This window comes from Paracoccidioides lutzii, assembly GCF_000150705.2.
Source record: "Paracoccidioides lutzii Pb01 unplaced genomic scaffold supercont2.27, whole genome shotgun sequence".
In the NCBI taxonomy this organism is placed as follows: Eukaryota; Fungi; Ascomycota; class Eurotiomycetes; order Onygenales; family Ajellomycetaceae; genus Paracoccidioides; species Paracoccidioides lutzii.
In genome coordinates this window covers 281,187-297,162 of record NW_015440973.1, presented here as the reverse complement: position 1 = coordinate 297,162, position 15,976 = coordinate 281,187, and the positions used below count along the sequence as shown (strand labels likewise).

The 15,976-nt window shown below is 46.0% G+C and overlaps 6 protein-coding genes across 6 annotated transcripts; 5 read left to right on the top strand and 1 right to left on the bottom strand.

Annotated features, from left to right (window-relative positions):
• Positions 1-140: 140 nt before the first annotated feature.
• PAAG_07917 (calcofluor white hypersensitive protein) lies at positions 141-3,544 on the top strand (the record flags this gene model as incomplete). The annotated part of the gene is made up of 8 exons (XM_002790182.1): positions 141-179; positions 250-796; positions 868-994; positions 1,090-1,128; positions 1,208-1,292; positions 1,350-1,395; positions 1,449-3,274; positions 3,386-3,544. 8 exons carry the CDS (start codon positions 141-143, stop codon positions 3,542-3,544), a joined length of 2,868 nt encoding a protein of 955 aa, XP_002790228.1.
• A 1,010-nt stretch (positions 3,545-4,554) lies between these two features.
• PAAG_07916 (hypothetical protein) lies at positions 4,555-5,427 on the top strand (the record flags this gene model as incomplete). Its single annotated transcript, XM_002790181.1, has 3 exons — positions 4,555-4,666; positions 4,792-4,949; positions 5,239-5,427. 3 exons carry the CDS (start codon positions 4,555-4,557, stop codon positions 5,425-5,427), a joined length of 459 nt encoding a protein of 152 aa, XP_002790227.1.
• A 1,072-nt stretch (positions 5,428-6,499) lies between these two features.
• PAAG_07915 (hypothetical protein) lies at positions 6,500-8,104 on the top strand (the record flags this gene model as incomplete). Its single annotated transcript, XM_002790180.2, has 1 exon — positions 6,500-8,104. One exon carries the CDS (start codon positions 6,500-6,502, stop codon positions 8,102-8,104), a length of 1,605 nt encoding a protein of 534 aa, XP_002790226.1.
• Positions 8,105-9,187: 1,083 nt separating this feature from the next.
• PAAG_07914 (hypothetical protein) lies at positions 9,188-9,658 on the top strand (the record flags this gene model as incomplete). The annotated part of the gene is made up of 1 exon (XM_015846369.1): positions 9,188-9,658. One exon carries the CDS (start codon positions 9,188-9,190, stop codon positions 9,656-9,658), a length of 471 nt encoding a protein of 156 aa, XP_015700804.1.
• A 2,052-nt stretch (positions 9,659-11,710) lies between these two features.
• On the top strand, positions 11,711-12,981 carry PAAG_07913 (hypothetical protein; the record flags this gene model as incomplete). Its single annotated transcript, XM_015846368.1, has 2 exons — positions 11,711-11,794; positions 12,010-12,981. 2 exons carry the CDS (start codon positions 11,711-11,713, stop codon positions 12,979-12,981), a joined length of 1,056 nt encoding a protein of 351 aa, XP_015700803.1.
• A 634-nt stretch (positions 12,982-13,615) lies between these two features.
• PAAG_07912 (hypothetical protein) lies at positions 13,616-14,746 on the bottom strand (the record flags this gene model as incomplete). The annotated part of the gene is made up of 1 exon (XM_002790177.1): positions 13,616-14,746. One exon carries the CDS (start codon positions 14,744-14,746, stop codon positions 13,616-13,618), a length of 1,131 nt encoding a protein of 376 aa, XP_002790223.1.
• Between the last annotated feature and the right edge of the window lie 1,230 nt (positions 14,747-15,976).

Below are 15,976 nucleotides of genomic sequence, written 5' to 3'. Positions count from 1 at the left end.
CCTTTGTTGACGCTCCTTATCTTACTTCAGCATCATATTTAGTGATCTTCTCGTGCTGCTGCTGCTGCTGTACATGAAGTCGCTTTAGGCAAACAACCCCCCTCCCCCCCCCCCATCTTCGTTTGCTTCCTGCCTTCGCCATGGCACCCAAGTTCAGGGACGGAGATACCGTCATGTCTGTCAGTATATCCTACCCCACTGCAATTGGATATGCGCCGTGGCTAATACTGACATTTGTTGATTGTCCAGATCAATGGCAGATGGGTGTCTTGGGCGCATACTGTGGCCGCATATTCAGCTTTCATCGGCGCATTGATCGTTGGAATGTCCCTCCACTACCGCAAAATAGTCCAAAACGAACACTACGGATACCCACAAGAATGGTTTCCCTCAGTATCGGCCACAATAGGTGATCGTTATCCCGAACGATCCATCTTTCAGCTTTTCATTGCGATCACTTCCGGCCCCCGGTTCGCCCTCGTTTTCCTCTGGTACCTCCTTACGGCTCGCCCGAACTCTTCACTTCCGACGTTTGTGGCTGGGACAGGTCTGTTCCGGACTCTGACATGTGGTGGTTGGACTTACATCACCTCAACGGATGATCATGATTGGCACGATATCTTCATGATTTCATACCTCATTGCTACCCTTCCGTGGACTTTGGGGTGTCTTGCCCTGAGTCCGAATAACCACCAGGCAGTAAAGTACCGGAAGATACTTGCCAGCCTCTTTTTCGGCACACTTATCCCACTAATCTACTACTTCATTCAGCACAAAGTGCACAAGGTCCCTGGAGGTGAGAAACATTTATTTTCCACGTCAATTATTTACTTCTCACGGAAATAAAGTTTTAACATACCCTTATAGCGTACACAAAATACTCCTTCTTTGAGTGGGCGCTTATCTTGTTTGATGTGGGATTTGACGCAGTCACGGCCCTCGACTTTGGCGCATTCGAAATTATGGTGAAAGATGTGAAAGGTGTCAGCAGAGGGTATGTTCACTGGCTTCCAAAATAGACAAAAAATATGTACAATCGTTGTATTCGCCTGGAGCGATGGAGCTAGACGTCTAAGAAAATATATACAGAAGATCAAAGACTGCTGGAGAGTTTGTCCTTGAAGAACAGTACGCCTAGCCTTCTTGTTTTTGTTTTTGTTTCTTTTTTACCTTTCATTTTATATATATATATATTAACCCATTGCAGAAAGGATAAACCTGTTGGGCGCACTTTTGGTGGAGCATTTTTCTGGGCGGAAGCCATCGATGCGGCCGCTGATGTGTACAACGGCGTAAGATCAATATTATAAGAACTTGTCCGCTTGAACAACGTCGCTGATTAGTTGTAGTTTGTCTTTTGGTCCATTCTGACCTCTCTCGGCGTTTTGGTTTGGTGTAAGTCCATTCCCGCCGTATCTATACCAGAACTTTTCCTGACATAGTGTTAGATTTTCCCTTGTGGCATATGGGTATCTCGGGTTATGAAGTCCTTGTCATGGTTACGATATCACCTTTCCTCTTATACATTCCAAGTTTCCGGTCTTTCGCAGTTCGCAATGTTCGCATCATCCACCTCCTCTCCCTCAGCGGGCTGCAGGCCTACCTTATCCAGCGGCCCGAATACCGCCTTTTCACCGTTGGATTTTCAGTCGCGATGAGCTGCTTGGCCTGGCCAACGACATGGTATGGCGAACGGTCGCAGCCTGCACGCCTTGAGGCCCGCGTAATGGCATGGGGTCTCGGCCTCATTGCGTCAAGTGTAGCCAAGTTTGCCGCACGGACGAACAATCCAATTTGGCCAATTATGCATGCAGAAAACGGCGGGTGGAACAAAACCGCCTTCATCCTCTCCTTGATCTCTGTTATTCGCTCCACGCGAAGGATTAACACCTCTGGCGACTACTTCCCCCCTACAGGTAAAAGGGGATCTTCCCTCCTTGCCGCTGCGGGCCTGGGTGGGTTGTTCTTTGCCCTGCACTCTCTTCTCTCGGACTCGAGCACCATGATCCTCTGGGTCTGGGAAGGATACCCGGTCCAGGGTCCTATCGCAGTTCCACACGGGGTTTGTACTTTCATTGCTATGGGTGCTGGTTTGCTACTTGGCGTTTTCTATCCTCGTCTATCAGGGTCGTGGACTGCCTTTGGGATGGGTTCCGTTGGAGCTGCCATCCTGACAACCAATAGCCATTGGTTTGGTTACTATGGCGCTCTTATACTTGCCATCTATCTGATGTCCGTTACTCCTGTGCTTATCACCTCCGCCGTCCAACATTCCCCCGCCCCTACCTTCGGTGTTGCTTTCCTTATCTACAATTTTATGGTTCTGTTCCACGTTTGGGTTGTTGCATATGCCTTCGTGCCTGGAGGTCCTCTTGTCAGAGAGCATACAGATTGGATCATGCTTACCACCATGCTTCTTATTGGTGCTGGCGTATTCTCTGCGATCATTTCGAATTCCTCAATCTCGCCGATGAAGAACAAGCCGCTGAAGGGTAAACGCGCCACCTTCACCAACGGAAAAGTGCGCTCCTATTACATTTACGTTCTCATTACCTTGCAAATGCTCTCCATTGCCATCGCATACCTCCGATTCCCTACGAACGACTATATACCTTACCACAAGGAGGACAAAGTCGTAACCGCGGGAATCTGGACCGTCCATTTCTCCCTTGACAATGATATGTGGTCTTCAGAGAGACGAATGCGAGACGCCATCAAAGACCTGGAACTCGACGTCGTGGGTCTTCTCGAGTCTGACCTTCAGAGAATCATCATGGGTAATCGCGACACCACCCAATTCCTCGCCGAAGACCTGGGGATGTACGTGGACTACGGTCCCGGACCCAACAAGCACACCTGGGGCTGCGCCTTACTCTCTAAATTCCCTATTCTTAACTCAACACACCACCTCCTACCCTCCCCCGTCGGCGAGCTCGCCCCAGCCATCCACGCCACAATGGATATGTACGGAGAATTCGTAGACGTCGTTGTCTTCCACTCAGGCCAGGAAGAGGACCCCGAGGACCGGCGTCTCCAGTCTGAATACCTCTCGAAACTAATGGGTGACTCCCCTCGCCCGCTGATCCTGCTTAGTTACCTCGTGACGAAGCCTCTCGAGGGCAATTATAACACCTACGTCAGCGAGGCGAATGGGATGAAGGACATCGACCCGACCGATTGGGATCGGTGGTGCGAGTATATTCTGTACAGGGGGCTTAAGCGGACGGGATATGCTAGAGTCAGTCGGGGGACTATCACCGACACGGAGATTCAAGTATGCTTCTCTAATGTCCCATGTTTCCTCGCTATTCCCCTGGTCTTATGTTAGTTATTTTAGTTTTATTATTATTATCATTCTTGCTAACAAAATTGTCATCCTACTCAGGTGGGCAAGTTCGTCGTGGGTAAACCCGAAGATACATCCAACATCCGAATAGCAGAAGAACATGTACCCGCCGGACTACGATTCCCCACCCTCTTCCGCGGCCAAGGTGTCCGTGGGCATCGATACCATGTGTTTGACGAACCACGATACTTCACCTAGATTTAGAGATGGGATTTCTCCACATGACCACTCGATCTTCCCTTTTTCCCCTTATTTTTTGTCCATATTTCTTTATTATTTTTATTTAACTTTGTCTATCGTGTATTTATGTATCACCTATCCTCCCCCCCCCAACAAAAAAAAAAACAAAATTTCTTTCTCCCCTCCCTTTTTCCTCCGTATTTTTGAAAACAGGGCGAGGGCGGAAGGGTTCTAAATACTTATTATAAATTTCGGCCTGGTCTTTTGCTTACTGTAACATCTCCTCATATATATCGCTATGTACCTATAGATAGCTGGATATGCCCCAAGTAGATTTGAATCATAACGCATTCTAGTTAATGGCTGCTATCGAATTCTCCAAACCAACCTCCTCCCTTCGGAAGCCTCCCGGCGCTACCGAGCTCCAAGTCACGTGCAACCCACTCGCGTTTCCCAGGAGGAGGGAATTACCTAATTTGTCAACATGGTTCAGCATAACGTCATCGGTCCCATTCGCCAAAAAGTCCCTTTCCTTGCATTAGGACTTGTTGCCAGACCTGCCAGTCCAGGGGCGGGGGGGTGAGGAGGAGAGAAGAGGGTACAAGGGCACACTACAGCGAAGAAGGAAGCAAAAAGCTCAACGTCATGGTTCCGTTCCCATCGGAACAACTCCTTAAGGTTTCCTCCTGTTTGCTAGTCAGGTAACTACTTCTCCCCCTCCCCCCCGCGTCCTTATAAAGTACCGTCCATTTCCCGTGAGATATTACCCGACCACTTCCACACTTAAAAGGCGTCACTGTACATATCCATATAGCCTGCATATTTCACATAATAATCCCATTGCAATTGTTTTTGCCTTGCATTACCCACTCTCTGTCCACACCTCGCCTCCCAAATCCCCATAGCGATATCCAGAGGCGAAAAAAGGACTCTTTAAACAAAACCATCCCAGTTGGAGCTCTGATAATAAAACAGCATACCGCCACCTTTATACTTCCCCCTTTGCACCCTCTTCACGTCAAGCAACTATGTCCAAGTCACGTCTGCCGATGTATCTAGGTCTCGCCGCCGCTGCTGCGGGAGGATACTATCTATACTCCGCAGGAGGCGATCCTAAGAGAGCCACTCGGAAATTCGAAGGTGAGCGGGCTGCTTTCAAATTAACGTATATAACTATAGCTCCAGCCGGAGAGCTCCAACTTGGGCTTCCTCAGGAGCAATTTATCCGTCTCCTTTCCCCTTCTCCTGCTTGCATTATTCCACAGTGGAAGAAAATGGGATCGAGAATGGGCGAACTGACCGTGGTGGCGTGGGCTCATTTTCACGGTTTGTAGATGATGCTTCACGCGCAGGATCGAAGATTCGAAGCGAGAGCAACAAGGCGCTGGGCGCTGAGCAACTCGGGAAGGATATAGATGAGGCGGTAAGTAGCCAATGTTTCATCTCTTACTCCCTGTTCAACCTCTGCTCCCTCCTCCTTTTCACACCCTATTTTTTTTTATTTTTACTTATTTATTACTATTACTATTACTATTATTATTATTATTATTATTATTTTTAAATACCCTACCACTCAACCATAAGTATTGTGCACGACTTCTACTATACCACATCGCAACTCATATCATGAAATCAAAATTAAAGTGATAATTGAACATGCAACATTGCTAATTCATACATATCTCCGATCGGAATAATTGACAATATTTCAGGCCAAGAAAGCACAACGAGCGGATGAAAGAGCCGCTCTTCTTGCCAAGGAAGGTGTCGATAAGTTTGAAAAGGCCCGTCACGATGCTGCCAGAGATGTAAATGCGAAGATTGACGCGTTCGACAAGACTGTTGAGCAGAAGGCGGCTGAGGCTAAGAGCGGAGTGTCTTCGTGGTTTGGGAAGAAATGAAGAGGATGATGAGAATGATGAGAAATGGGATTGATGATTTACGATGAGGTAATGGATTTGGGTGTGTGAATGATGACGCTGAAACTTGGTTCTCTCTCTCTCTCTCTCTCCTTTTTTTTTTGCTTTTTTTTTTTTTTTTGGACAAATTCTCTGGCGAAATATGAGTTAACTATTGGAATTTTTTTTGTTTATTTTTTTTCTTTTCTTTTCGTCCGATGTTCGATCGCCTATGTCCATGTCCATTGGCGACACATCCTGCTTCAAGAAGCTCAGGAGATATTCGCCCAAGAGCCTGAACCAGGTCTTGTTTAGGCAATCTTTGCGGGATAAGTAGAGAATTGAGGACGTGTGCTGAGCAGGGATGTTTCATCGTTTTAAATTTGATTGAATCGAACCTAACAAGCTGTAAACTACAAGCCGTTGTCAGTTGTATAGTGAACTCAGATGTACAAGTAATTATATTTTTCTTTTAAATATTATAAAATAAAAGTAACTTATAGAACAATTGTAAACTATATACAATTATAAAATTATATACTTATGTTACATATTTAAAGAGCTTTTATTTTTATTTACATTATTTAGCATTCATTATTTTAATTTTTATGTAACTTGTTATATTTTTTTTTTTAATAATATATTATATATTTAAATATCTTGGCCAGCGATCTCCATCAAGTTCGTTCCCGAACCATGAATTTAACCCGATTAGGCTAAGCGCTTTCAAACGCGTCCCCCCGTGATCCATCCGCGTCGCGGTACCTAAACCCGCATCCCGCCTTGAAATCCAATTATGTATCCTCTTCTTTGCAACCTGGGCTGTGAGCCCTCACACAGAACAAGAAGAAAACAAAGCAAAACATTCACTGTTTGGCCTGCTTTTGTGAATGTCTCCATCTCAATTCTCTCTTCGCCCTTTTCATAACCTACCTACACCTAACTATATATGCCCATAACCCCTTCCTAGTTCCCGTCTTCATTGCTGTACATACGCAGTAGCTCCTTACATTGAATAATTAAATACATAATAGTATCTTATCCCTGACGACGGGGAAAGAAAGCGTCATCAGTCATGGGCCCAAGGGTCAAGTTCTCGCGCCCGTCCAGGGCGTCAACCCGCTGCCTTCCTCCGCAACAAACCGCGATACAGGAATTTGCAAAGGCGACAAAGTCAAGAGCAAGGCAATTCGATGCCAAAGATGCCAAAGATGTCCTTTCCTCCAAGAAGCGCAAGGTTGGCGAGATCGAGGTTCAAATGGTCGAAGTTACCAGCCGCAGCACCGAAGATAGTAGCTCCTGCGACGAGATCGGTGAAAGACCGCCCAAGGGAGCGCGGCTGAGCAAATCATCGGTCTTACGCTCGAAAACCCGTTCTTCTCTTACAACGCGATCAACCTCTCCCCTAACACCAACGAAGAAGGTTTTAACATCCGGCCCATCTTCGCTCTCCGCCACTGGAAACAAAAACAACCCTCTGCCCCGTACAACTACCGATCCCAATACCAATACCAATACCAATGCAAATGGGAATGAGAATGAGAATGAGATATCCGATTATGACAACCTACCGCAATCCTTCCACGACCTCATCGCTCTGCATTCTTCCTTTCTCTCAGCGTTATCCCTCCACTACTCTCACAATGGACGAAGCACCCCCGCAGATCTTAACCTATTACTCCCCAGCACAGAAAAGATATGGAAGAAGCGCAAGGTCCACAGGGAAGATCTACAGAGACTTCTATACATATTAGAGAGTGACACAGAACCAGCCTGCAAAGGCGACGACAAGAGCAATGACTCCAGCATGACCTTCAGAATCGTCAACTATGGAATCCGCAAGACATGTCTGGAGTTCATGGACCCAGAAAACAGCAGGACCCCGAAGAAGAACAAGAACAACTTTGGACCCCCTTTTGACGAAGCAGAGCTAAACGCTAAATTCCGCATCAACCTACAACGCATCTGGCGCAGCTCTACCCACAACCAATCACCATCGGGCACACATCCACCCCCCGCCATCCCCCTAGCCCCAATCCACGACTCAACAACAGCCTTCACATCCCTCCGCATCGGACAACAACGCCTTCTCGATTTCAAGCGGGGCATGGTGGGACTGAAAACAGCCGCCACGGGTCCTGAAAGTGGTAGTAGCAAAGACGGCAAAGGTGTGTCTGTCACCTCTTCTCCAACCGCAGCCAGTCGTCGTAGCGGGCTTCTCCAACGGATCCAGAACAAACAACTCAAGCAGACGACGCTGGCTCCGCCGCCGAGTAAGGAGGCTATCCTGCGCCGTTCCGCGGTTGGTTTGGTTGAGGAGGTTGTTGGGGTGTTGATTTTACTTAGACCGGCATCGTCTTCGGCGCCTGCATCTTCTGCATCTTCTGCATCTTCAAATTCTTCGTCGTCGCCTATCAGCCCTGCAACAATTACAACCGCCCCGTCTCGCAAAAAGCCGTATCGATGGAACACCATCATTCAGAATATTCGAGATTCCCTACGGTGTCCCATCTCCAAGCAGGAGGCGGAGGCCTGTTTGGATCTCCTGGCCCAGCCGTCCGTGGCAGGGGAGTGGGTTAGTATTGTTACCGTTAATCGGATTAAATCTGTGGTGTTGAGGTCTGGAATTGATGTTTTTCCGTGTGAGATTAGGAAGAGGGTGGAACATTTGAAGGTTTGATTTTTGTTGATTTTGTTTACCTTTCTTTTTTCTTTTTCTTTTTTCTCTTCTTTTTTGGGCATATTGGTGCAGTGTTTTTATATTGTTTTTGGTATTGCACTCATGCCTATGGGGTGTATCCGGATGATTGATTATAGTCATGCCGTTCTCAATACTTTATTTTGATAGATGTGTATAACCTAGGTAGATAGGAGTTGGATAATCAGGTTTTTAGGGAAATATCCTTTTAGAGCAGATGTATAATTACGTTTTAGCTTTGAAAATCGGGAATAGATGGTGGATTCCTCAATGTTAATACACTCCTTTTACAAATTTGTTGCTTACAATTGAACACACTCCACTTAGTGAGATGTTGACAACGTTCTGAAACTATGATTGGGATAATAGTTATTTAATTGTAATGTTGGTCAGCATGAAACAGGTTTTCCCCTGCGCATTTGCTCCATACGAGGTTGTTGGTGAATTCCAGGTTCCCCATTGACGTCAGCTTCTTCAGTACTAGTTAGTTAGCCAACCAGTCTCACATAAAAGGAGAATAGGAGGAGAAAATAAAACAATTAAAAATAAAAATAAGAAAAAAAAATCTTCAGAGGGAGAAGTATTGTTATTTTTTCAACATACAAAACATCTGTGCAACTCAAAAGTCATCATTGAATTGTCATACAAACAAATATGAGTTGTTCTCTTCATGTATCATGATCAGACACGCACACGCACACGCACACACACACACACACACACACACACACACACACACACAGTTCATAAAAAGTAATTGATGACAGCTATTTCAAGAATAGGAACAATACCAATGACTCTGACACTGAAAAGACTACTCAGTGAACTCATCATGCACAGAGACTCACAGATGCTCCATGAAGCCACAGCTAGCTTCGTACCTATCACGGATGCACCGGGCAACTGCTTCGTAGAAGTAGTGCTGTAACTATATACCCGGGTGCTGAGGTCGTGAGTTGTCCACCGCAACCCGGGGAGGTGGTGGAGGAACTGGGAGGCAACGACGAAGCGGTCCGGGGCTGGGTTTTTTTGAAGTGGATTTGGCTCTGGTTCCAGTTCCACTTGATGGAAGTGTGTGATGGATGGGCTCCATTGCGCGAGATATTGGGAATCAATATCCCAGATGAGCCGTTCCCTAGAGCAAATGATTCTTATGCTATTGAGGGCCTGGCACAGCAGATTGTGCTGGAGGCCCGGTCAAGTTGGGCAGGTATATTTGCAGTGACTGGGGCTTTGGGATATGGCGCGTGGTGGCTAAGGAAGAGCAGCATTGTACGGGTTGCAATACAAACAGGCTTGGAGGGTATTAATGCGTGCAGTATTGCTTTGGCTGCAAATATAAGCGAATTAAGGGTGAATGGGATAAATACGAAGGAGGCATGGAGCCAGAAAACGACAGGTTCTGGAAGCACAGGAAAGGGGGTATTCGGAAAAGGAGGCCCACGATTTCTTGGAAAGGATGAAGCGAACGAAAGAAGAAGTCCATGCATTTCGCAAACAAGAAGAAGAGAGCCAGGCCAGAGAGAAGCGGAATGAAGAAACAAGAAAGCAGGAAGAGGCTAGACGAACAGAAGAGAGAGGAAGCAAGAAGAGGAGCGGAAGAAGAGATACACCCAAGGGCGTTACCGGTATGATTTCAGCAGCAGCTTGAAGGACGTTCTTGATGAAGTTGAGCAGCAAATGAAGGGTGATATCATCAGCACACAAACTTCCAACTTCAACCCAGGACCACCGCTGCGGTTGCCTCCGTGTTTCTCACTACCACCCTTCTCCTCCTCCAACCAGTGCGGGAAAATCGCACTAACTGCTCTCACAGGCGCTGGTGACCACGTATCGAGGATGCTGGTTCGCGCCAATATTGCGACCGATACTGCCCAATTTACCTGCTAGGCTCTCCCAGTTGCGATGCTCGAGCATGCGTGCCTTGCATGATTCGAGAATGCAATGGCTGAAGAAGATTGTTCTTCGAAGGCAGATATCGCGCCTTGTTTTGGGGTGAGAAGCTGTTTTGGATCCTGTCCATTGATATCCTATAACTAACTTTCGTCGTTTTCATCTTCATTTTCTTTCAGTTCATTTTCTCCCTCATTTTTAGTATCGTTATTCCAGTTTGGAACGCTGTTTTCTAAATACGTCTGCAGCATAATTAAATAACAAACTTCCAACCGAAATGCATGGAATTGCCTTTGCCAATGTGGATTTACTCTCTCTCAACATAAAAAGTTCTCCGGTACGGCCGTAAAGAGATCTCGGGCAAATATCTAGCTACGTGCCAAGATGGAGCTGTGAGAACGTCGTGTCAAGGATCGGCATTTTTTTATTTTTGAAACACGACACTTGTTCCCGTTGTCCCATGAATGAGGACGCAGCCTCTGGAACCAAATCGTGAATCTGGTTATTCAGATTGCATGATTCGGCAGACAATCCCTCCCCTGGTTATTCTTAGCCCTTTTTAACGTTCTTAACTCCTTAGTCCAATGCTTCAGCCTTCAATTTTCCGCATGCCGTTAGTGACCAACTGCACATAACTACGAGTTAAGCTCTTCATGGAAAAATTATCAACCCAACAAGTATCGTTCAGCATTGTCATTCAATACCTGGGCCGAGAGAATTCGGGTGGGACCTCGATTTCTGTGTTCTAAATTCGGAGTTGAGGATGCATTGGCACCGTACAACTCATTTCGTACTACCTGGTCTCCGGGCCCCGCCGGGGGTGGGTGGGGAGGGAAGAATCCTATCAGCCCTGTTGCTCTACGGGGCAATTGTGATCTCTGTGGATCTTGTTCATCGCCCATCCGTTCACATGGCTCATTTCTTTCTCAAACCTCCTGGGCAAAAATGGAATTGCGATGTTGATAGTCCATGATCGACAGACCCTGTTTACATTTTCGCTTCCAGCTGAACAGGTATTTTGCAAAAGCACGCCCTTTTCAAGGCCTCATGAGGGAGATCTTTCCCTTCTCAAAATGGCCATGCTCTATTCTTTATCGCAATTGGGATATGTCCTTCTGTGAAGGGAATACAGCAAGGCCATCATCCTGAGCTGGCATAGCATTTGCTTGAAAACAGCGCAACCGTTTAGAGTCGTTGGAATACCTTCCTCGACCCAACGAAGCCTTTTCCCTTACTATTCTTCTGAAGTCCCTGTCCATCTGACACGTACCATCCAGCCCTGGTGAATGGTGAGCGTCAGATATACTATTAGTGTTGTGAATCCCATCGGCGGTAAGAATCAACACAGGTTTTTCTCCCTGCCGCCAATCTCGGTACCCAACCGAGACAAGATCTCAGATCCCAGGATTATACTGAACCGTTTCAGTATCACAGTGTATCCACGACCAAGAAGTATATTTCTGGCCCAATTCTTGGCCATTTCATGAAATAGATAACTGCCGCAAGGGCTAATTTCTCATACTCCGTTCAATAGTTGTCAGCTCCTCTTTTTTTTTTTTCTTTTTTTTTATTCGGAAGAGTTAAGACCGAAATCCATAGCGTTCAGCTCGCGGCAGAGGAGCCTGTTACGTTTTCCTATGCATTAGTTGCGTAAGGAAACTGTTCGTGGATAGTATCTACCACGTTGCTATCCCTATGCTGCTCCACCTATATAGTCGTGGCGGATGTTGCAAATTTACATACATAGTCATTGTTGCTTCCGCTACCAATGACCTCAAGGTAGCTAAAAAGCGTATATATCTATCTATCTATCTATCTCTCTCTCTATATATATATATATCTGCCCAGGTATTTAAAAGGCTACTCGCCAGCTCTAAGCCATATCAGTTTTCCTTTCTCCCATTTACCCGACTCAATCCACAGCTACCCCCTTCTCTTCGCCATGATGAATAAATATATGGAGTTCAATACTTATATTTCTTGGGTTCAAAAAGTCCTATAATTTCATACTCTTCTTCATCTTTGCCGGCGGCCTGCTTGGCTTTACTCTTGCGCGTCCAAAATATCTCGACATTGGCGGACGTTATGCCAACGGCACCGGTCCTGGAGAGTGGTTCTATCAACATGCCGGCTTCAGGCGTGTCGGCATCACCCTTCATCTAGGCACCATCCTCCCCTGCGGAATCCTCGTGATATTTCAGTTCATTCCCTCGATTCGATATCGAGTAATACTCTTCCACCGCATCAACGGATACATCATCATCACGTTGTTCCTCATTTCCAACGCTGGAGCATTAATGATCGCCCGCCATGCCTTTGGCGGCGGCGTGGAGATACAATTTGCCATAGGCCTTCTGGTTCTAATGAGCACTGTCAGTGTCGGTATAGCCTACTACAACAGCCGCCGACTGCAGATCGAGCAGCATCGCGCCTGGATGCTACGAGCCATGTTCTACATGGGCAGCATCGTGACCATTCGGCCCTTTCTCGAAATCATCACGCGAACTGCTGTCAGGCTTGGTGACTACTACGAAGTCTGGTCCTGCGAGAAGATCAAATTCACCTGGCAGTTCTACAAGGTTCCTGTCTTCTATCTAGTCGCATACCCGATGTGTGCACCTCCTCCAAACGGTTCAGAGCCACCCCCAGGCTATAAGCCCGTAGCGATCGTCCATCCAGATAAAAATGCCAGGGACCCAGCGAGGATTGGGGCAAATCTCCACGTCTCATTTGGATTGGCAATGTGGCTTGCGATGGCCACGCACATTATTGGAGTGGAGATTTACCTACAGTTGACCCCGCGGGAGAACCAACGGTTGCGCATGGTGAGCTATAAACGACAAAAGGAGGCTGGGTATGAGAATCCTGGGAGCGCTGGTCTTGTTGTACAGAAGATTGGTGATGCGGAACCTTGGCTTCCGTCGGTTGAAGTGGATCAGACAGAGCTAACTGAGATGCTAAAGTGAAAATAATTTAACTATTACTTTACACTTCACATCTACTGCTGTCATTTGCTTCTATTTGCAGTTGCTACTTGTCTTCATTTGTTAGTGAGATTAGGTATGGATGGACCTTGGTATTACTTTATCTTGTTATATCAAGGCTTGGCAATATGAAACTTTCAGCATTTCGTTCAATTTGTATATAGTGCAATTACTATCTACTGGTTGTAGGGGATAACTGTTTTTATAAGTTTTCCCTGTTCCAATTATATCCATAGATTACATTTGTTTTCTATTGGCACCTGTAGTTAAGGTAAACAATCCATGCGCCATTAGTCAAGTGGTCATCATCGTAATAATTTCCAACCACCAACTATCCCACGCGAAGATATTCCTAGTATTGTTAATTCGTCACCACCTCCGCCAGAAAAAGGGCAGAAACAAATTGCTAGAATGGATAACTATATTATGTACCTAGGAAGCAAGTATTATATCCACCTCTATTTGCATAGTGAACAGTAGAAAGACCGGTCAAAGTGGGGCAAATACTGAAGATAAAATTGTAAAGGGCAGAAAAAAAAAAAAAAAAAATCGAAACAAAAATAATAACGGGAAAATTGGCCATTGCCACCTTGCATTGTACGCCTTATCATTCAAATCACATTTTGTTCTCAGCATCGTCTTCTAAAAGCCGCTGTTTTTCTGCTCTGTCCCTTTCAGATTCCTCCCAATACGCCTCGAGTGCCTGAACAAAACCCAGAAGCAGATCTTCGCATATGATGATAGTTGGGTCCTCCCAGACACCCCTGAGCCCAGAGGTCACCCAGTCCGGTAGTTTCTCAGAAGCCCCTCCCCTCCTCGACCTGAGCAGCATAGCCACAGCAAAATGAAAATGAAGATACTGCAGACTCGGTCTAAAGGAGTTTTCCGGTTGGAATATGAGTTTTCTTTTGTTCAATTCGTTGAAGGTCATATCCTGAGTCCCCATTTGAGAATGGACAGACGCATCGAGGACTCTGAACTCGAACTCCGGGGGATTAGCGCCAACATCCTCCGGTACGATGACAATCTGGAACTTCTCAAACGCCTCCTTGACACGCGGGGGTAAGAAAAGTCCATTTTTGGCCCCGTTGACATCAATATCAGGGCCCTCCGCGAAAACTAGAGCCATGTTTCCCTGTCCAGCTATGGTCGGGAAAATATGGGCTGCACCCACGTCTGATTTTTTCATCCAGCCCACCGCAATAGGGCACCAAACTTCGCCCTCCGGCGAGCCTTCAAGGCAGTATGCGTTTTCCAGGTTCGCCACAAAGGTCTGTTGTTCTTCCGGGGTAATTTCTGCCGTCAAGGACAAAACTAGGTCCGCAAATTTAGCCTGGCGATTTTCAGCGCGTTTGGCATCCGGCTTTTCCCCTATGGTGTTTCGAAATAGGTGCCACATTTCTCTTCCAAGGCGATCCCGCTCTCCGAAATAAACAAGTCGCTCCTCACGATAATGCTTCATTTTTCTGGCATACTCGACACTGTCCTCCGCTGGTGCGAAAATCCTTTCGCTGACGCGACATTCCAGTTCGTTCAACCGGATTTTGCAGTTTATCTCGCGTAATTGAAAGGTAAGACAATCCCAACTACCAAACGGAACGTTCATATATCCGTTGACTGCGACATTTATTTTTTCGTAGAGTTCGGCTCGAGCTGAAAGCTCTGCAGCGGTAAAATCGCCAGAGAATAGAATTTCCTTGTCTTCAAGCTCCTTTGGAATATCGGGGACATCAGGGACATCATCCATAGTGGAGGTAGGGAGTTTGATTCCAAGAAGGGGGTTCAAGGAAGTGAGATGTCGAGGCCAATACTCTGTAAATTTCAGAGTAGATAAAGAGAAAAAAGGAATAGTAGGAAGAGTTCACAAGGAGATTTGAAATATCAACAAATATCTATTGCTTGAATAGTAACACAGCGACTAAAGACGAAGGAAGACGATGAAATGTCTTCTGTGACTTTTTTTTCTTTTCATAAGACTGATTCTCTCATAAAAGATCACTGAAATTGATGATTTTGAATCTGAAAGATGTTAACAACATCAAATACTGCATTGTGTTGTGTGTTGCTATGTGCTTTTATACACATTCTGCGAATTTGTCATGTCATTGAGCAGGCACAAATCTGTAATCTTATTTCCCTCTTCTAAAGGTCTTGAAAGAACAATATCACAAACAGATAAAAACTTTAACAGTTGGACTTTACAGCACTATACTTCCACACCTGCGCTCGTATCAAGTAGAAAGAGTTCCCTTAATACAGCTCCTGAATCGAATTGGCTGCAAGCTTTCGTATCTGAAGGACCACTGAGTTGGTGCCCATTAGTTTGCAGTTCCACACTGTAGAAGATGAAAAGAAGGAAACCTGATAAACCATGAAAGACACATTGGCAAGAGCAAGCCGACGCACATCGCGCCAAAACTCCCAGAGCGAGCTGTCCGTGACTCCAATTTCCTGTGGTGGTGGTATTCCAATAAGAATGTGTCCCCGTGTAAAAATCTCATCTATACGTAATCGCGCCGTCCTCACCAGAGACATATGTGGGATGGGAAGAAAAGGAGAAAGAGACCCTCCAAGATACGGGCTGCAGCGACATTCGAGAAAACCGATAGCTATCCACTAGTAAAAAGAACGCCTCATCGCATAAAGACACATAAACCAAAAAAAAAAAAAAAAAAAAAAAAAAAAAAAAAAAAAAAACCACCGCTGTCAAAACGGTATGGCGTCGCTGATTTTCTGGTTCAATTCAGCGGGGGCACCGAGAAGCCTGCAAATTGTTCATCGAGCAGTCAGTAAAAGGAAATCGATGCACAAAGAATAGTGAAAGCACGCACTCCGTCCCCGTCTTTGTAGCCCAGCAGCAGCAAAAGAGAGATGCTGGCCAACACACGAACTGTTTCATTAATTCTCTGGTTAGATACTTCGGCACATGGCTTGCGCAAAATTAACCGCGACTCCTTCAAGCGGTAAATCAATAAGG